Source organism: Elephas maximus, chromosome 14 (assembly GCF_024166365.1).
Source record: "Elephas maximus indicus isolate mEleMax1 chromosome 14, mEleMax1 primary haplotype, whole genome shotgun sequence".
Classification (NCBI taxonomy): domain Eukaryota; kingdom Metazoa; phylum Chordata; class Mammalia; order Proboscidea; family Elephantidae; genus Elephas; species Elephas maximus.
Window position 1 is genome coordinate 39,957,099 of NC_064832.1, and position 21,836 is coordinate 39,978,934.

A 21,836-nucleotide genomic window follows, 5' to 3' on the forward strand; every position below is an offset into this window, starting at 1 on the left:
CTCATCTAAAAAAAAAAAGGTCAGCAGTTCAAATCTACCAGCTGCTCCTTGGAAACCCTATGGGGCAGTTCTACTCTGTCCTACAAGGTCGCTAATGACTCAGAATCGACTTGATGGCAACAGGTTCGGTTTGGTTTTGGCTAACACACATAGCTCCTTTGCAAAACTTGAACAAGGCATCTCTCTGGGTGGACAAATTGCCAAAAGATGGCCCCTACTGAGAAGAACTGAGACAGATTTCACTGTCTAACATGGCAGCCACTTGCCACCTGTGCCTATTTAAATTAATTAAAAATTTAATGAAATTTAAAATCCAGCTCCTAAGTCACACTAGCCACATTTCAAATGTTCAATATTCACACGTGGCTAGGGCTACCATATTAGATACTGCAGATTAAATAGACACATAGATAATATATAAATTGATAGATAGATACATAAATGCATAGAGAAAACTCTGAAGATATATTCACCAAATTGTTTTTTCTGGAAATAGAGGGAGGTAAAGGACAAGGGGATAATTTTTATTCTTTTGATATCTGTACTGACTGAGCTTTTTAAAGGAGGAATAGATGAAAGTACGATTAATAACATTTTAAAGATAATGAAGAGAAGAGTCAACACTGTCAAGTGTTGCTGAGAAAACAAAACAGGCAAGGACAGAAAACTTTCCTTTATACCTGGCAATATAGAGGCCATGGGTGACCTTTTCAAGAGTCGTTTCAGTCAGGGTGAACTAATGAGCAAGCCAACTTCTCTCTCAAGAAAAGGAGAGTATGGTGGTGGGTGAGGTGGAGTGGAGGGAGGATTCTGCTTGGTTCTAGTGGTAAAGTGGAAGTGATCTGGGCCATACATGCTGAAGGAAAGACTGGTTGGTAATGGGGTAAGGAGATGACAGACGAAGCCCAGTTTCCCAAGAAGGAGGAAGTTCTATCACTGAAAAAAAAAATATATATATATATATATTTTTTTTTTTCAGTGGGACAAAGACAAATGGATAGGAGGTGGAGATGGAAGTTGAAGGAGCTCTTGATTAATGGTTTCTACTTTTAAGGGAGAATCAAGGTCCCATGCTCAGAGCAAAAACACTACTTTCTCCTCAGCTTTTCTCCTGACACTGTATGAAAAAAATAAATCTCTCAGGAGTTTTGTTCCACTCCTACTTTTTTTTTCACAAGCTGTGGCTGATTACAGAACTCATTGTTAGTTGTTTCAAATGGCTGGTTAAAAAACCAAACCCTTTGTCGCCAATTTCAACTCATGGCAACCCCATGTGTGCAGAGTAGAGCTGCTTCATAGGTTTTTCAAGTCTGTGACCTTTCAGAAGCAGATCACCAGGCCTGTCTTCCAGGTCACATCTACATGGGTTCAAATCAACTTTTCAGTTAGTAGTTGAGCACTTAGCTGTTTGCACCACCCAGGGACTTATACAATCGTGGATATCTCTCCTCCAAAGAATGCATTTCGTATACAGAAACTTCAAAGGGTTCTAAAGTATAAAACAATTATTATTATTATTTTATTATGATTATAAAAGTAATGGAAAGTAGGGAAAATGGCATAGTAGGGCACAGGTACCCATCACCTGGCTTGGACAATTATCAATACCTGGCCTATTTTGTTCAATCTACACTGGATTTTTTTTAAGGCAAATGCCACATGGCATATCATTTTTCCATTATACTTCACCATATCTCTATTAAAGACTTTTGAAAAAGCATGACTTCAATTAACAAGTTTCTTAAAATTATCAAATACCGAATTTGAATTTCCCCCTGGTGGTGCAGGGCTTAAGAGCTAGGCTGCTAACCGGAAGGCTGGTTGTTGGAATCCACCAACTGCTTCTTGGGAACCCCCTGGGGCAGTTCTACTCTGTCCTGTAGGGTCACCATGAGTTGGAATGACTGGATGGTAATGGGTTTGGGTTTTTTTTTTTTTGGTTTGTCCTTTTCTTGTTTGCTTGTTTTTAGTAATTGGTTTGTTCAAATCAGGATTCAAATGAAGTCCACACATTGCATTTGGTTACATCTCTTAAAGTTTTTCTTAATCTATATGTTCCCCTTCCCTTTGTTCCCTTCCTACTTTATTCATTCAGTTAACCAGGTCACTTCTCCTGTAGAATTTCCCATATTCTGGACCCTGCATATCATATCCCTATGACGTCGGTCAACATGTTTTCGCATCGCCTGTATTTCCTGTAAACTGGTAGTTAGATTTATCTAGGCTAGGGGCTTGTTCAGAGTCAGGTTTGATTTTCTTTTTTGGGGGAGGTGGCAAGATTTCATAGGAGGTCTTGTGTACATGCTGCATTCACCAGGAGGTACATAAAGTCTGGCTATCTCTCTCTTTGTGATAAGATTGATCAGTGAGCTCAGTTATTACCAGTGGGTTCAAGTGTTGGCTTTCCTTATGTGTTCCTGTCTGATTTTTACCTAGTTGAGCCATTATTGTTATTGCTTAGCTCCGTTATTCTATTAAAAACCCATTGCCGTGGAATCAATTCTGACTCATAGCGACCCTGTAGGACAGAGTAGAACTGCCCCGTAGAGTTTCCAAGGAGTGCCTGGTGGATTCGAACTGCTAACCTTTTGGTTAGCAGCTGCAGCACTTAACCACTGTTTCCTTTAGGGGCTACAAATTGGTGGTGTTTTTAATTCTATCTTCCTTTTGTATTTATTAAATAGAATTCGTCTATAAAGAATCAAGTATTTGGTAACTGCGTTACAGTTCATACAGCATAAATGCTTAATTCTTTTCTTTTGTGAGTTTTCAGAATGTTTGTTCTCTAGCATAGGGGCTGCTCAAATATAGTTAAATGTCCATTAAGGAGGCGAGTAGACAAGAAAAAGTTAAGATGGTACAAGCCATGGAATCCCCAGCAAAGTAAGTACCCTAAGGAGGCCAGAGAGAATGGAATTCAGAACACAGAGAAAATGGCCCTTTTCAGGAAGAAGAAACACAGTGACAAAAGGGAAGGAAGAAATAATTTCTGTGGTTGGAAGTAAGTTTATAGATTCAGTAGAAGGAAGGTTGAGGATTCTCATCTGGTGGCTTCTATTTCCTCCGTTTAAGTGGGAAGTGCAATTACTTCTGTTGCTGCTGTAACAAACACAAATGTAGTGGCTTAAAACAACACAAAATTATTACCTTAGAGTTCTGGAGGCCAGAAGTCTGAAATGAGTCTCGTGGGACTAATATCAAGGTATTGGCAGGGCTGTTTTCTTCTAAAGGCTCCGGGGGAGAGTCTGTTTCTTGACTCTTCCAGCGCCTAGAAGCTACTGGCATCTCTGCTTCCACCCTTGTATTACCTCCTCCCCCATTGATCTGCTTACCTTCCTTTTATGAGGACCCTTTGTGATTACATTTAGGGACCATGCAGAGTAATTGTCCCATCTCAAGATCCTTAATTTTATCATGTCTACAAAGTCCCTTTTGCTATGTAAGTTAATATATCCACAGTTTTCGGGGATTGAGACATGGATATGGGGGGGGCATTATTCAGCCCTTCACACCTGCTAAAAACGAGGGAAGAAGGGTAGGCTGAAAAGTGAGTGCAGAACTTTTCAAATAGCTAACTAAGAGAAGCTTACTGGTAAACCAAGAATGGGCCCATTGAGGTTCAAGCCTATTTTACTTATCCATGCTGCTATAATAGAAATACCACAAGTGGGTGCCTTTAACAAACAGAAATTTATTTTCTCACAGTTTAGGAGGTTGTAAGTCTGAATTAAGGGTGCCAGTTCTAGGGGAAGGCTTTCTCTGTTGGCTGGGGCGGAGGATCCTTGTCGCTTCTGAGCTTCTGCTCCTGCTCCTGGGCTATCTTCATGTGGCTTGCCCCATCTCTCTGCTTCTCTCACTTGTTGGTTTAATCTTTTATATTTCAAAATGACTGATTTAAAACACACCTATACTAATCCTGTCTCATTAACAAAACAAAGACAACACATTTCCAAATGGGATTATAACCACGAATATAGGAGTTAGGATTTATAACACATATTTTTTGGGGGACACAATTCAATCCATAACAGAGTCCAATTGGGTAATGCTTGTTAGCAGCCTTAGGGTCATTAAAGAACAAATTAAACTCAATGAGAGTTGGGATTTTTTTTTTCTTGGCATGTGGAATGGAATACAATGGAACAAGGAAGTTGTTGGCATTGTTACTAAATTGATGGACTATGAAACCAAAGGAGGAGACTGGGAAGAATTAAAGACTGGTGGTAAAAGCTAATTAGGGGAAAATCAATGGAAGACTGTGATGAGGTTAAACTGGTGTGGAAGGAATAACCAATGAGTAGGTTAAAAGGAAGAGTTCACAGTTACAGTGGCCCGGATGAGTTCAGTATTTCAGAAATGAAATAGTTCCCACTGATAGGTGAGGTGCAGCCACAGGATAGGATAGTTTGATTAGTACGGACATGAGTCACTGAAACTAGGGAGGTCAAGGAACTCTGAGAGGCCAGAGTGTTGAGTGGGTGCATCAAACAGTTGCTAAAACCACCCAGAATTTCATCATGATTGAAGAGGAAGCTGTGAGTCAGAGAGGTGTATAAATGACAGCAATAAGGGGGTTTTAGGATCATATAGGAAGTCCCCGGGTGGTGCAAACAGTTAATGTGCTCAGCTGCTAACCAAAAGATTGGCAGTTCAAGTCCACCTAGAGGTGCCTCTGAAGACAAGCCTGGTGATCTTCCAAAAAATCAGCCATTGAAAACCCTGTGGAGCATGGTTCTACTCTCACACATGATTCACCACGATTCAGAGTCACCTAGATGGCAACTGATTTTAGGACAGTACAGTACAATGGCATTAGCTTCAAAGAAGCATGGAGTTTTACACTACAGTGGAAGAGCAAGTACGAAACAGTGGGCCCAGGAGTGAAGATACTATGGACCCTATCCAGAGAGATGGCGAGAGATAAACAGCCACCACTTGAAAGGGCTGCAACCTGGGTGGAGTTCTCAGTTATGGTTTTCACTTAAGGTAAAAAGGTAAAATGTTGAGGGAAGAAATTGAAGATATTAGCAATGGTAATAACTGTAATAACCACTGCATTGGGCAAAATTTGCTGCAGAAGACCTCTTTAAAGTGTTAAAAAGCAAAGATGTCACTTTAAGGACTAAGGACCACCTGACCAAACCATGGTGTTTTCAATCGCCTCATGTTGTTGCTATTAGGTGCCATCAAGTCGGCTCTGACTCATAGCGATCCTATGTACATCCTTACAATCGTTATGCTTGAGCTCATTGTTTCAGCCACTGTGTCAACCCACCTCGTTGAGGGTCTTCCTCTTTTCCGCTGACCCTGTACTCTGCCAAGCATGACGTCCTTCTCCAAGGACTCATCCCTCCTGACAACATGTCCAAAGTATGTAAGACGCAGTCTCGCCATCCTTGCTTCTAAGGAGCATTCCGGTTGTACTTCTAAGACAGATTTGTTCGTTCTTTTGGCAGTCCATGGTATATTCAATATTCTTCGCCAACACCACAATTCAAAGGCATCAATTCTTCTTGGGTCTTCCTTATTCATTGTCCAGCTTTCACATGCATATGACGCGATTGAAAATACTATGGCTTGGGTCAGGTGCACCTTAGTCTTCAAGGTGACATCTTTGCTCTTCAAAAGTTTAAAGGGGTCCTTTGCAGCAGATTTACCCAATGCAATGTGTCTTTTGATTTCTTGACTGCTGCTTCCATGGCTGTTGATTGTGGATCCCAGTAAAATGAAACCCTTGACAACTTCAATCTTTTCTCCATTTATCATGATGTTGCTCACTGGTCCAGTTGTGAGGATTTTTGTTTTCTTTATGTTGAGGTGTAGTCTATACTGAAGGCTGTGGTCTTTGATCTTCATTAGTAAGTGCTTCAAGTCCTTTTCACTTTCAGCAAGCAAGGTTGTGTCATTTGCATAATGCAGGTTGTTAATGAGTCTTCCTCCAATCCTGATGCCCCGTTCTTCTTCATATTGTCCAGCTTCTCAGATTATTTGTTCAGCATACAGATTAAATAGGTATGGTGAAAGAATACAACCCTGACGCACAACTTTCCTGACTTTAAACCAATCAGTATCCCCTTGTTCTGTCCGAACGACTGCCTCTTGATCTATGTAAAGGTTCCTCATTAGCACAGTTATGTGTTCTGGAATTCCCATTCTTTGCAATGTTATCCATAATTTGTTATGACCCATACAGTCAGTAAAACACAGGTAAACATCCTTCTGGTATTCTCTGCTTTCAGCCAGGATCCATCTGACATCAGCAATGATATCCCTGGTTCCGCATCCTCTTCTGAAAACCTGCCTGAATTTCTGGCAGTTCCCTGTCAATATACTGCTGCAGCCATTTTTGAATGATCTTCACCAAAATTTTGCTTGTGTGTGATATTAACGATATTGTCCTATAATTTCCACATTCGGTTGGATCACCTTTCTTGGGAATAGGCCTAAATATGGACCTCTTCCAGTTAGTTGCCCAGGAAGCTGTCTTCCACATTTCTTGGCATAGACGAGTGAGCACCTCCAGCGCTACATCTGTTTGTTGAAACATCACAATTGATATTCCATCCATTCCTGGAGCCTTGTTTTTCACCAATACCTCCAGAGCAGCTTCATACTCATCTGAAAGCTGGACAATGAATAAGGTAGACTAAAGAAATGACATTTCTGAATTACGGTGCTGGCAAAGAATATTGAATATACCATGGACTGTTAAAAGAATGAATAAATCTATCTTGGAAGAAGTACAGCCAGAATGCTCCTTAGAAGCAAGGATGGCAAGACTTCTTCTCACATGCTTTGGACATGTTATCAGGAGGGACCAGTCCCTGGAGAAGAACGTCATGTTTGGTAAAGGAGAAAAAGAGGAAGACCTTCAGTGAGATGGATTGACACAGTGGCTGCAACAATGGGCTCAAGCATAACAATGATCATGAGGACCTGGCAGTGTTTTGTTCTGTTGTCAGACCAACTCGAGGGCACCTAGCAAGCACAATAACCATGGAGTGGAATATTTCCAGAAAGTAAGTTGCCAAGAATAAAAGGAAAAGGCATAGACAGAGGCTGGGCTGAGGAAGAGAATAGAAGATAGGGCTGAGGAGATGGAAGAGGACAGCAAGGCAACAGGGCTTATGCTTTCAGTGGTGGGTGACTAAGAGATTGGCCACAGGTCTGCCAGGCGTATCAGTTCTGGAAGATCAGCATTGTGGTACTTCTAGCCCTTTCAGAATTCCGCGATGGTTCAAGTGAAATAAAAAGGCAGTCCTAGTCCACTCCTGAATACCCTGTGGGGTTGACAAATCAGATGGCTATGGGTTCACAGACTCCTAAGGGCTGGGATAGAGTCATATGCGACATAAAATCCAGCTCAGTTGCTATGAAGCTACATTAGCTATTTGGAGGTAAAGAATGTTGACTTATCACAACAGTTGCCCTAAAGGTACAAAGTCACAAAGTGCAGCTAAAATATTACCAGAAAGTTGTGTTCTGGAACTAACATGTACACATTCGGGGGAAGGCGATAGGGCTAGAAGGCACACCATTTGTGATTAAAACCATTTTCTTTAATACAGTGTTAAGAACCAAACCTATTAAGGAGACTATCTACAAGTCAGCTATTTCATAGATAAAAGCTTGTCGTATATTGTTAACCATGTTCTCAGAGGACAGTAGCCAAGAGGCACTGAAGCGCATTAAGTCTTACTCTAAGGTCTGAGTTTCTTAGATCTACACTTTCCAAATGTTTTTTTATCCTACAACATATTAAAAAACTTAGACACACTGCCACCCAGTCATCTATTAACAATTCTCAAGACCTTTGGCCTTGCTAGTTCTTCGGGAATGCTCTTCCTCCAAATATCTGATCTGCAAAGCTGGCTCCATTTAGGTGTCTGTTCGTCATCTCATCAGAAAGGCCTTCTTGGCCTATCCTATTTAAAAACAGCAAACCCTTTGCAATCACTCTATTTTATGTAGTTTTATACACACACACACACTAGCCCAAGCTTACTGACTTTTCAGTAACTCTGCTTGGTTGTATTTTGTCTGCTTGACCTATCGGTTTTTGAGAGTGAGAGGAATGGGTTAAAATCTCCAACTATAATTGTTGATATTTCTATTTCTTCATTTTTGCTTGATAACGTTTTGCAGCTGTTAAGTATATATAAGTTAACCATGGATGTATCTTTTTATTTCTTTTAACCAATGTATAATAATGTCTCTGTCATTATGATGTATTTTCAATTAAATCCTATTTGGACTATCGTCCCAGCTTTATTCTGGTTTATCTTAGCCTGACATCTCTTTATTTAAATTTTTCTGTTTCCAAGTTTGTTTCCTGTAGAGAACGTATTTTTAACCCAACCTAATAATCTGATTCTTCTGTTTAACTTAACCCATTTACATTTATTGTCTCCCTTCTTTTCCTGCTTCTCATTAGATAAACTGAGTTTACTTCTGATTTGAAAGTTTTATATTCTATTTGTGTCCTTATGGTGGTTTTTATGACCATACTCATGTTTGGTTACTCAGTGTTATGGACTGAACTGTGTCCCCCCAAAATGTGTGTCAACTTGGCAAGGCCACGATTCCTAGTATTGTGTGACTGTCCATCATTTTGCCATCTGACGTTTTTCCTGTGTGTTGTAAAACCTACCTTTATGATGTTAATAAGGCCGGTTTAGAGGCAGTTATGTTACTGAGGCAGGACTCCATCTACAAGATTAGGTCGTACCTTGAGTCAATGGGACTTCATACTACCAAGAAAGTAGTACCAGGAGCAGAGTATGTCCTTTGGACTCGGGGTCTTTGCACTGAGAAGCCCCTAGTCCAGCAGTAGATGAGGACTTTCCTCTAGAGCCTACAGAGAGAGAAAGCCTTCCCCTGGGACTGGCACCCTGAATTCAGACTTCTAGCCTAATAGACTGTGAGAGAATAAACTTCTGTTTGTTAAAGCCATCTACTTGTGGTCTTTCTGTTATAGCAACACTAGATAACTAAGACGCTCAGTTTCTTGTACTTTTCAATATTTGCAACTTCCTCTTTTTTTCCTTAAATATATTATTGTTTTAGGTAGAAGTTTACATGGCAAATTAGGTTTCCATTTAACAATTATTATACAATATTGTACCATAATATTGGTCATAATTTTCACAATGTGTCAGCATTCTCATTATTTCTATTGTTTGTTCTGTTTCCATTGATCTAACTTCCCTTCCCTTCCTTGCCTTCTTATCTTTGCTTTTGGGTAAATGTTGACTGTTTGGTCTCCTATAATTGATTGTTCAGTGTAGGGTATGAGCAGGAGGGAGACAAGATACAATCTCTATACACTGACTGATATAGCACCGAATTTATCTAACTTCGGTGTCACCAGGTATCCTCCATTTCATATCTTTCACTGTATACCTTGAACCTAACTCCTCACATCTCCACTGTATCCCATAATGCTCAGAAACTCTAAATGACCCCAATGCAATACTTTTAAAAAGGCTGCTGCTGAAAGTAACACAATAAATCATATATTTACCAGGATATTTAGTGACAAAGTTGATTAAATCTAAAATCATTAAAACACTAAGAAGCAGCCAAGGCACTGTGGCACCAGAACATACTTGGCAGGCGGTTATGAGAATTACATATTTTTATAAACTTGAAAAGATTAGGATGTTTAAGCTTTTATTCCCTCAAAGAAAGAATATTTTGCAAAAATGCTTTGATAAGCACAAAACACAAATACAAATAAGCAACTGTGTACAAAATAATTTATTACATTGTTATATAGGATGGCATTGTTTTACAGTGAGATTTCTCTTAATAATTATCAATCTAAATAGATTAGGGTGAAGGAAAATCATTTTAATTAGAATTTTTTGTCTAAATAGAATCTTTTTTGAATTTATATTTGCCATAAAGGGAAGCATTAATGTTACAGATGTATTTACATAGTTTTGAAAGAAACACAAACTGAATGATTCCATTACTGTCTTCTGTACAAGATAGAACAAAAAGGCTATCCCCCCCGAAAAAAAATCATTGTTCAACAATACTATGTTTTAGTACTTAAACTAACAGTTTAAACTCTCATTTTGCTGGGGGATAAAAATGCATTTAATACTTAATGCACGGCTATAAGAGTAAGACGTCTCATTATAAGTTATATTCTACCTATTCTGCTGCCTCGAAGCACATCCCTCAGATACAAACTACCTGCTAACACTCAAAGCAACTTAGTCAAGAAAGGATCATTCTTGCCCGCAAGTTGTTAAGACTGTTTAGAGATATGCAACAAATTTACCAGTGAAGTTCCATGATTGAGAGGTAAACCAATCCCCCCATTTTGAATCATCTACATAAAACTGGAGTACCCTTATTCAACCAGAAGGTGTCATTTTTATGGATATTACAAGGAAATGGTAAATTATGAAAAATTAAGGTAAAAAAAGGCAAATTAAATTTTAAATAAACCTCTGTATCTGTCAAGATGGGTTCCATATTCTTTTTAACATACAATTAACACCTTAAAACTAATGTACTTTAATTAAAAAGCAAGCAAGTAAACAGCAATAAAACAAACCAGTAAGACAAGGGATCAAATCATAAATCCTGAAACCAGGATCTAAAAAAAATAATATTGTGGCACTGTATATAACAGCTTAATAAGAAATTATCACATTTATAGAAGTGACAGCACCTACTGTAATGCTAATAATTTGGAAGTTTAAGAAAAACTGTACAAATATAAACAGGTAATTTTAACAGATTTTTACGTAAATTGGCAAAGTCAGATAAAGCATAAAATAAGCAAACAGAATACTCCATTTAAAAATTCTACCCAAATATTTCATTTTATATCTATAGTAGAATGCACCCTGGAATAGAAACCAACTTCAATTCAGCCTTGAGTCGAGAGGAGACAACTTTTTACGAGATTTCACATTTCATTTGCCAAAACATCGTAGTTAATAGCAGTGTGGTTTAGTGCTGCACTGTGACTGTCGACTTCGTGCACGGCAGGCAGGAAAGCAGACGTGAAAGGAAACAGTTTATGACAGGCTGTTCTGTATTCTTCATACTGGGAATTACAGTTCCCAAAGCTGCCATCAAGCAGGGCCTCAGAAACCTTTATTAAAATCTATTGAAACAAAGGGAAAATATAATTTTTTTTTAAAGGCTCAGTTAATAATCACTTCAATCAAAAGATGCAATTTGTTAATACAACCAATAGAAAGCCAACAAGGCTTCAGTCTAACTTCTTGCTGTCTACAGTAAGTAATCACCTCAGAAAAGGAACATTAAAATTCAACTTTACAAAGCCTTAAAAAAGGAGTAAAATTCTAATAGAAAACAGGCCTAAAAAAGTGAACCTCTAAAACTCTCATCAGTAAAAATGACAACGTCCTTTATTAATAACAACAGCTCACATTTCCTGAGTGCATACCCTGTGCCAGGCACTATGCGCTTCACAGTTTACTGTTTCAGTTAACTCTTACACCAACTCTCTGACTGGTGGCATTTTCATCGCCAGCTTATAAATGAGGAAAAGGAAGCTAAGAGAGGTTAACCTGCCTAAAGTCACACAGATAATAACTAGTGGAGCTAAGACTCTAATTCAGGCATAACTCTGAAGGCCCACTTATGAATTACGTTGTAAAGACGCATATTTTGTTAAATCTTACCTTTACGTTTTTATCTTTTATAGTTTCATCCAGTCTAGTGGCAATAGAAATTGCTTTCTCTTGCCTTGACTTATCCATAAAATACATCATTTTAGCACCTGAAATATCAAGATATTTAAAAATGAATAAACTCTGATGTCCTTACATTTGATCTGATTTATACTGAGGAGTGATGTAAATTATGCTTCCAAGTATTTAACCAGTGCTGGGCTGGAGCTAGCACCCACCAGCTCTCAAAGCCAACTGTGACTTCTCTTTCCAACTTCCTTTTCAGTGACATCCCACTGAAAGCTGCGGGCCACAATTAAAAAAACTAAAACAAAACTTATTGCCATTGAGTTGAATCCAACTCATAGCAACCCTACCCTATAGGACAGGGCAGAACTGTCCCACAGGGTTTCCAAGGCTGTCATCTTTATGGAAGCAGACTGCCACATCTTTACCCCGTGAAGCAGTTGCTGGGTTCAAACTGCCAACCTTTCGGTGAACAGTCGAGTGTTTTAACCACTGTCTCCAGGGCTCCCTAAGCAACAAACCCAACATGTTGTCTTTAAGTCAAGTGCTCCTTAGGGAGCCACAAGACCCCAAAAAACCAAACCCACTGCTGTTGAGTCGATTTCAACTCATAGCGACTCTAGAGGACAGAGTACAACTGCCCCATAAGGTTTCCAAGGAGCAGCTGGTAGATTCAAACTGCCAATCTTTTGGTTAGCAGCCATAGCTCTTAACCACTTTGCCAACAGGGTTTCCAGGGGGCCACAAGAGTACTTGTATCACAAAAAAACCTACAAATCAAGGCTTTTAGTATCCAAAGAGCTGACTGCTAAACATTTATCAGAAGACCGCTGATTCAGCAACCACCCTCCCCTTAGAAATGACATAACTCAAAATGTAAATATGGGCTGCTCTATGGCATCAATCAATACTCCAGTCAAAACCATAGAGAGAGAAAGATGAAGCTCTAAAATAAAACATCTAGGGAACAAATTATTGCCACATGGAGAGACAACAGTAAATGTTCACATATTCACAAAGCAAATAAGTAATTTTTAACTACTTTTAAATAAAATCTGGTTTATAGTTCTGTACATTACATGCTTCATATTCTATGCTCGTTTTTCTATTTTATTAATTTATAAGAGCTTGTGATGGTTAATGTTATGTGTCAACTTGGCTAGGCTATGATTCTCAGTGGTTTGGCAGACACCATGTAATCACCTTCCATTCTGTGATCTGATGTGAGCAGCCAATCAGTTAAAAGGGGAGTTTTCCTGGGGGTGTGGCCTGCCTCCAGTATATAAATAGATGTTCTGGCAAAGCTCGATTTCTTCTCAACCCTACCCCTTCTCATTGCCTGACCTCTGGGGTTCTACAGACTTAAGTCTGCAGAAGTCTCTGGCCTGCCGCCTGGCCTGCAGATTTTGGATTCCCCAACTCCAGTGGTGCTGTGAGCTAGCAGAGGCCTCCTGCTTGTCGCCTGACCTGCAAATTTTGAGTTCATCAGCTCCTGCAGCCACGTGAGCCGGGAGAAGTCTTCAGCCTGTTGCCTGACCCACAGATTCGGGACTTGCCATCCCCCACAACTGTGTGAACTGTTTCCTTGAAGTAAATTTCTCTCTATACACACCTATATATGCTTCACTATGAGTTGGAATCGACTCAATGGCAATGGGTTTATGCTTCACTCACTGGTTTTGCTCCTCTAGAGAACCCAGAATAAGACAGAGCTCTATGTATTAGCTTTTTATCAAGTATATATCTGAAAATATTTTTTTTCTAGTTAGTGTTTTGACTTTATGTTGCTTTCATTTTTATATGGTGAAAATTACCTATCTTTTCCTTAGAATTTCATATAATGCTTAGGCATCTCTCACAATTATAATAAAAAAAGCTTTCTTCCATTTTTCTGTGTTTTTAAAGAGAAATTCTTATCTGCCCTCACTACCAAGAAGTTTCCCTTTAAAATAAGAAGGTTTAGGTTAAAATGTTTAAATATATGGCTTAAAGTTGGAGTGCCACTGTAATATATACTTCATTTTGTCCCCAAGTCCTTTCTACAATCTTTTGTCCAGTTTTAATTTATGTCATCTAGTCATTTTTATGAATTTGTATAAACTGCCTAAAATCTTTCCTGAACAAGGCAGGATACACATAAATCCTCAAGGTAAAAAATACATAAAGTAATAAAAATACAGAAAAAATAAGTAACTCATAACCACAACACCTAAAGGCAACCATTTAGGCTCTGGTAAATACTTCCTCCTTTCAGCCTTTTCCCCATGCATATTTTTACATAGTTGCGATTTTACTGCATATTTAATTCTGTATAAAAAATTTATCCCTGTTATTATAAGCCTTTTAAATAAACATCATTTTAAATGACTACCTGGTATTCCATCCTATGATCCTACCGCTGCTTCCCTTACTATTGCACAGACATTAAATCTGTTTCCTTTCTTTTCTTCCCATACTTACACACAGCATTTGAGTAAACATCCTTGCACTTAGTTATTTCACTGCTTTGGAGTAATTCCTTAAAATTATTTATGAAAGTGTGACTACTAAATCAAAAAACTCACGTAACGTAATGCTCTCGCTATGACCGACACACTGCTTTCCTAAGTGGCTGTGCCAATTTACACTTGAAGCAGCCAAACAGAAAAGTGCTTGTTCACCACATCCTTACAGGACTTTGGTCTCCTTTTTACAAACAACAACAACAAAAACCTCTGTTAATTTGAAAGATCAAAAATGGTATGGTTGGGATACATTTCCTTTTCTCTGATAATTAGTGAGGATGAATATCTTTTCAAACACTTGTTTCTCATCACATTTTAGCTTTTTTCCATAAGCATTTTAACCCTGGCAGCTAAATACTAACCTGAAAGTAGATGCTGAAGAGAGGTAGCATTATGTTTGAGAAAATCTTCATTAAAACTTTCCAAATCCTTGTTGAAAAATATTTTCTGCATTTCTTGAGAGAGAACTTTGCTCACGATGTCTGGAAGATTACTATGGTTAGATACTATAAAAAAGAAAACATTTGGGTTTTTTTGGTCAGCCTTTTAAAAAAAAATTATTTGGAATAATACCTTTGTATTTATTACTAAGCTTCGTATACTTTACATGATAAAAACATTACTGCACCTTCGGCATGTAAATCGTTCTAGTCTAAAAGCACACTGATTTCTAGCATTGCTTTACCAGCGATTTAGCCTACAGCTATATCTTCATTTAAATGGTACAAAAATTATCTTTTTATACTCACCAGATTTAGAAAATTTAATTAAACATTCGTGTAACCATGGGTTATTACTATTTATGGCAAAAGCTCGTTTGACAGATTGCAGCATCAACAGAAACTTTCCTGGATCAGAAAAAAAGATAAAAATAATAGCATCGATATTTAGGTACATGATTTTCTTCACTTTGTTAGCTTCACTTAAAATTCAGTAACAAAATGTTACCTCTTCTATAAAATTTGCAAGCAAAAGTCAAAGCTGACTTTTGTTATCAAAGGTAACTTTTACTTTCTAAAGAAAAGCTTGAAAAACCATGAGGGACTGCTTCAGGTAAATATTAATTTGTATGACTGTTCAGACTATTCTTAAAAGAGATTTAACTGTAGTAGTTCAATTTATTACCCAGCAAAGGAAAAAAGGGTTTGACAGCTTTTGTGGAAGGCAACTGGACTCCAAGAAACAAAAACAAACCTAAGTAACAAAGATTACATTGAATCTCGTCACCAATATAATTAAGGATTAAAAACCAAACCCAAACTACTTATTACCTTTTCTAAAATATATTTCAAATGCTAATAGATGAGTGTCAATGTTATCAGCAACGAGGTTCTTAAGAGGTATTAGGAACTTGATTGCCTCTTCGAGTGGATTTTCTACCTGTTTTGAGACAGAAAGGAAAAAAAATTATTTTAAAAAGTTATACAATTAAAATTTCTTCTAAAATTTTATACTAACCGTCTATCTAACATAATTTAGCCAGTTTTCTTTATATAAACAAGCAGAAAAACTTATTTAAAAAAATTTTTTTTAATTTTAAAACTAATTTATAACGAAATTCAAAGTACATAGTGAACAATTTTCAAAATGGAAACAGCTTTTTTTTTCTGACTATAAAATCAATATAATTTTATAAAAACTCAAGAAAACACATAAAATTATTCCACATACTTAAGGAAACGATACACCAAGTACTGACAGCCTCTTATACTACAAACGTCTAAAATAACAGGACAAATATAACAGTATCACACGCAAGGGAAAAAAAAGCAATGACGAATTTAAATACTCATACTTGATTAACAGTAAATTAACCAGAAAGGTAAATATTTCCCTAAATGTGACCCCTAAATAATCACTGACATGCTGAGAAAATTCTGGAGATGAGGTGCTACTGCTCTGTAGCGTAAAATGTATGTAGAGTCACCTTATAGCTCATACTATGAGTTGGAATCTACGGCACAGTATAACAACAACGGCTTACGAGCTATAAAATGCTTCTGTTTTTAACAGGCAATTCTAGTAGTTTTCTACTGCTGCTGTAACAAATCAGCGGCTTTAAGAAAACCACAAATTTAATATCTTTACAGTTCTGGAGGTTAAAAAATCTGACATGAGTCTCACTGGGTGAGACAATCAAGGTATTGGCAGGTCTTTGTTCCCTTCTGGAGGCTCTTGGGAAGACTCCGTTTCCCTGCCTTTTCCAGCTTCTCAAGGATGCCTGTACTCCCTGGCTTGTAACCCCCTCCTTCCATCTTCAGATCCTGCAGCGGCAGGTTGAGTACTTCTTACACGGCATCGTTCTGACCTCCTCTTCTGCTTCCCTCTTCCGCTTTTAATGGCCCCTGTGGTTGCACTGGGCCCATCTGGGTAAGATGGGATAATCTCCGATCACAAGGTCAGCTGAATTCCCTTCTGCCATGTAAAGCAATATATTCAAGGGTCCCAGGGTTAGAAGCTGGACATCTTCCTACTGATCACAACAAGAACTCTCCATATAACTTATATTACACAAAATCTGTATATTATCACACAAAGATAATTGATATTTATCATAATGACCCTGAAACACTGCAAATAGCTTCTGCTTTATAGATTTAGATAAATCTTATTTCTGGCCAGAAGTGAACCCAATAACATAAATTTTACCAAATAACATAAGACAGTAAATTCATCTTACCCTTTCTAATCTTTCAGGTATAAGTTCTTCCTTGAGACCACTGGCTTCCTCCTCTTCTTCCTCTCTTTTTTTCTTTTGATTTTTCTGTTGACGTTCCCTTTCTGCATGTTTTCTCTCTTCTTCTAATTTAGCCTTTTTCTGAGCTCTTCTCTGCTTGCTAAGCATTTTCTTCAATTCTTTGGCAGACAGGTTTTCTGTGAATATCCAAATGAACCAAAATTCTACTAAGGCAACATTTCCATTTTCCCCATATTCTTCTGCAATACATATGCTATTAGTACAGCTTTGTAGAGGGAGAGGAGAGGCAACTACACAAAAGCTTTCGATAAATGTATTACCAGTGATTAGCAGAAAACCAGGCGTATAGAAGTCAATGAGTAAATGCTGCACTGGCTAAAATTAACCAATTGTAGCTCCAGCTCTGCCTGGGGCACAATACACAATTTAGGGAAATCACTCCGTCCCTCTCATCTCAAGTTCCAACCTGTCATGAGGGGCTGGTAACACCAACTACCCTATCAGAATATTTCAAGGGTAAGTGAGGTAACACATAAACACACTGTGGTCTCTAAACACTATGAAAATATCAGGGATGAAAGATCACAAATCTGCCTCCGTGCTACTGTTTCTCAAATATTCACTGACGTTAACATTTTAGTGAATTAAAGCTGTACAGATATTCTCACTGGCATTCTGATTTTCAATAAAGTAGGTACCAGAAGGTATACTTTCCCCTAAGGAGCTTGAAGCTATTTTCAGTTACAATTAAAAAAAAAAAAAAGAAACCCAGCCAAGTAGACATTTCTACTTTTCCTGAATTGGCCTTCCGGAATGTAAAAATAAAAGACCGCTCATCATTTCACCTGGGTGATTTAGAAGCATCAGCTACAGAACATTATCCCACTTTTTAAGTCTACCCCACTTTCTGGTTTTAGCAGATCAGTTATCTAACGTTGTCTTCACTTCCATCTGGCGCTGGATTGTCTACGTTAATGATTCTGAAATCCGGTGTTTTCTTAAAAGATACATTTTTAAGCAAGTTTCTTTTCAGTTACCTGAATTTATTTCTTGTTGTTTGTTTTCGTTGGTTAAAGGATTATCATACAATTTCAAGTATATTTCAATTGCTGATCTAGCAGCCTTAAAATAGAAGGCATGTCTTCTGAGTACATCTTCTAATCTCAAAAGGTCAACGTAGGCACGAAGGGTCATTTTTCTCATGCAGTACGTATGGAAGTCAAACTGGTCATCAGTTATCTCAAAAAAATGCTTCAAAACAAAACCACAAAATTATTCCTTACATTTATGTTGATAATATCTACTTTTGAATAGAAAATCATAAATAGCCTGAAAAACAATTTAAACTGTCACAATATCACTTAGCTGCCCTCTCCGGTGCTGACACAGTAAAGGACATCAAGGTCTTCTTTGCATTCAACTTTGTTTCTCTTCCTACAATCTACGTCCATTCCCTATAAACCATGCTTTGTGATGACACTCAACTTCTACATAATAACTCAGATGATCGAGCTATTTTTAAAACCTGGAAATTAGTACATACCAACATTTTCACTTTAATGAAATTACTTTTCTTCAGTATTCCCTAAAAACTAGCATGGCAGAGTTTTTAAACAGAGCTCTCAATGAAAAGTAGATACGTGCAGGTTCACACTAAATGTTTAGCAGTCAGACGGCCCTCCCTCAACCATGAGCTCTTCAAGGACAACTCTGGCATCTCTGCCCCACTATCTGGCAAAGGACCTAACACTTGGCAGACATTCACTACGCGCACTATTTGCCAAGCCAAAAGATCAGCTGTTTATGCAGCATGTGAACTTGGGCAGGTCTTTTAATTTCTTAGAGCCTCAATTATTAAATCTATATTAGGAATAAAAAAGTCTGTAAAACCACTTTCTAAGGCTGTTAAAAGATGAAAACAGAACACATGCCAGTGCACATTCTGAAGAGTAACCCGCTATACAGACGCGGACTGTTACGGTTTTCTCCAGTCAATAACCGCCCCACGCTCCATTTTAGCAGAGGTCCTTTAATCTGGAGTGATGGATAAAAACATAATAGCTTTTTTCTTCAGAGCGAGTTCAAAGTTCTCGTTTCATTTTCCAAGGGTCCATGACCCAAAAAAGATTAAGAATTTACATGGAAAAGAGAACACTGATCCCACCTCCCCCCATAAAGCAACTTTATATTTCCTCCCCTATCTCTCTCCTTTCTTCTCTCCTGCTTTAAGCATCTCCAAATACGAATGATTCAATAGACCAATACAAGTCAAGCTTCTACTACACTTCATCTTTCTTGGGTACTGGGGGCCTAACAACTCTCTATGCAGAGGACATATGAGTAACTGTCCATAATCACTTGATAATTTTAGTTGCCCTGGTAAACAGAAGGAGTCCCTGGCTGATGCAAACAGTTAACGTACTCAGCAATTAGCCAAAAGATTAGAGGTGTGAGTCTACCCAAAGGCACCTGGGAAGAAATGCCTGGTGATCTACTTCCAAAATATCAGTCTTTGAAAACCCCAGAGCACAGCTGTTCTCTAACACACATGGTGTAGCCATAAGTCAAAAGTGACTCTGGCAGCTGGTACTCTGGTTATTAGAAACACACTATACTTAAAATCACATTAACTACCTGAGATTTTAAGAGAAATTCAAAGGTAAGAAGAACAAAACACAGAGTGTAGATGGAGAGAAATAGAGAATAAACATTTTAATTCGTTTATACTTATTACTTCAAAACTCATTTGAAGACTGCGTTCCTCCCCATGAATAAGTCAAATCAACTCACAAATAATATATAAACTTGGTTTTAAAAATCAAAGGATTATATATTTCATAAAGTTGTCAGTGGTTTTCCTTGATGTAAATACACTTGTATCTAGCACCATAATAATATCTTAAAATTCAATACAATTAGGAAAAATGGCAACGCTAAAAGTTATGGAACACATAATAAGATGAAAACATCTAAGAGTTTACAGGACTTTTCTAGGCTGAGAAACATTTATATGTGTAAAAAGCAGACACAAGCTTCAAGAAATACTCCCAGCAGCATTAGTACACGTAGATTTTAAGTCAAGCCTCTGATAGTCAAGATGGGAGGGAGCAGAATGGAACCACAGTTATGCCGCCTCTTTGTCAGTAACAGCCCACAGGCTGCCTCTCTCCAGTTAATGTCTTCCATAAATAGGGTGACCAACTCATCCAACTCATCCTGCTTTGCCCAAGGCTTTCCAAGTTTTACCACTGAAAGCTGTGTCCCGGGAACCCCCTCAGTCCCAGGCAAATTTGAATGGTTGATCGCCCTATAATAAGCTAAATGATGGTGAACAGAATATGGCTAGATTAAACTAGGGGGAAAAAAAGGTATGCAGTTATGGCTTATTAATACTCTTGCTTTTGGAAAAAAACGGTGTATTGTAGACCCCTACACAGAAACAACTAAATAATCTCAAGTTGATTTTTTTTTTAACATTTTATTTTGGAATAATTACAGATACAAAGGAAGTTACAAAGGTAGTACAGAGAGGTCCCATGTACCTTCCCCAGATCCCCCCAAAGGTTGCAGCCTATGTAACTATAGTATAAATCAAAACCAAGAAACTGGCACTGGCATAATGGTATGGTTCCGTGTGGTTTTACCACATGTGTAGATTCAGGTAACCAAGACTACAATCAAGATACATAACTCTTCTATCACCACAAAGATCTCCTTTGTACTATCATGGGTTGATTTTTTTTCCCAACCATATAAAATATGCTAGAGAACACATACAGAGAAAGTTAGTTTCCCTGCACTTTAGCCAAAATGAAGGGCATGAGACAGCTCACTGCAGAAAGCTAGGTACCCAAATCTTAACATACAGCCCATGTCATTAGCTCTTTTTCCATATCTTAAACACCCATTCTGTTTTTTTTTATGAAGGGAAGGGGGGGCGGGGGCAGTAATGCTGAGAGGAATTACTCAAGTGGTCAAAACTAGGACTGAGTCAAAGTAAAACCAGTCTGCGAGATTTAAAAAAAGCCATCTACAGCTTAAGAGTGCCATTTTCTTTAGGAATCCTTTATTAGGCTCTCTCCTCTGACCAGATTCTCCAGGCCCACTACCTCTCAGAGTTCCTAAATGACATGACTAAAAAGAGTTCATACATAGAAACACACACACACACACACAAAATCTCTGGACTTATATAACTACATCAACCAGGGTAATATGGAACTCGATTTCCCTTATACAGAATCTGTCATCATAAAGCACGTATCAATCTGATAAAAATTAAGATGCAACCAAAAATAAACTTATGAACTTTCTATGGTTTTAATCTATCATAAATCCTAGATCTGATCAAAGAGTTTTAGAAATACATATTGGATATCCTGCATATAAATCAGAACACTAAAATGGTAAGAAACCAAACGCCTGAAGTCTGACTGTAAAAGAACATTCAATTCTTGAAAGATAAAAGCATTTAAAGATTATTCTGAACACAAGTTTATATGATATTTTGACAAAGACTCTCAATTTTTTAAATAAACTCAAGTTTCGAACATCAGATTGGACTGGACTATATAACCTTTACATATACTCCTAAAATCCTATGAGAATGGCAAGATGAGGACAGAGCAAAGTACTATGCTGAGTCATTCCAGAATTCTATTATGTCAAATTCAATTACTAAATACCCACAGCAATATGTTCCCTAGCTAAAATTGCCTTCAGTGGAAGAATTCCTGAAAGGATTCTTAGAGGCAAAAGACATAACCCTTACTTCTCTATTCACTATTTAGAAGCTAAAGTAAATAAACGTGAATCTAGTTTTATTTTTGAAAGGTATTCATTTCCTTACTAAAATATTTAAAATCCAGGCACAAAAGTAGCTAATGCAGGTACCTATTATAATAAATCTTTGAATTTTGTAATTACTCTCAAATCCTTCCAATTATT

The 21,836-nt window shown here is 37.8% G+C and overlaps 1 protein-coding gene across 5 annotated transcripts in view; it reads right to left on the bottom strand.

Annotated features, from left to right (window-relative positions):
* Positions 1–9,759: 9,759 nt before the first annotated feature.
* Positions 9,760–21,836, bottom strand: part of NAA16 (N-alpha-acetyltransferase 16, NatA auxiliary subunit) — a 106,742-nt gene continuing 94,665 nt past the window's right edge. For all 5 annotated transcript variants that reach the window (XM_049852959.1, XM_049852958.1, XM_049852962.1 and 2 more), the window contains 7 exons: positions 17,927–18,140; positions 16,872–17,065; positions 15,463–15,571; positions 14,941–15,039; positions 14,554–14,697; positions 11,673–11,770; positions 9,760–11,128 (listed from right to left, as the gene is read on the bottom strand). In XM_049852959.1, the coding sequence (XP_049708916.1) occupies positions 10,928–11,128; positions 11,673–11,770; positions 14,554–14,697; positions 14,941–15,039; positions 15,463–15,571; positions 16,872–17,065; positions 17,927–18,140 (1,059 nt within the window). In that variant the 3' untranslated portion in view covers positions 9,760–10,927. The remainder of the gene's footprint in view (positions 11,129–11,672; positions 11,771–14,553; positions 14,698–14,940; positions 15,040–15,462; positions 15,572–16,871; positions 17,066–17,926; positions 18,141–21,836) is intronic.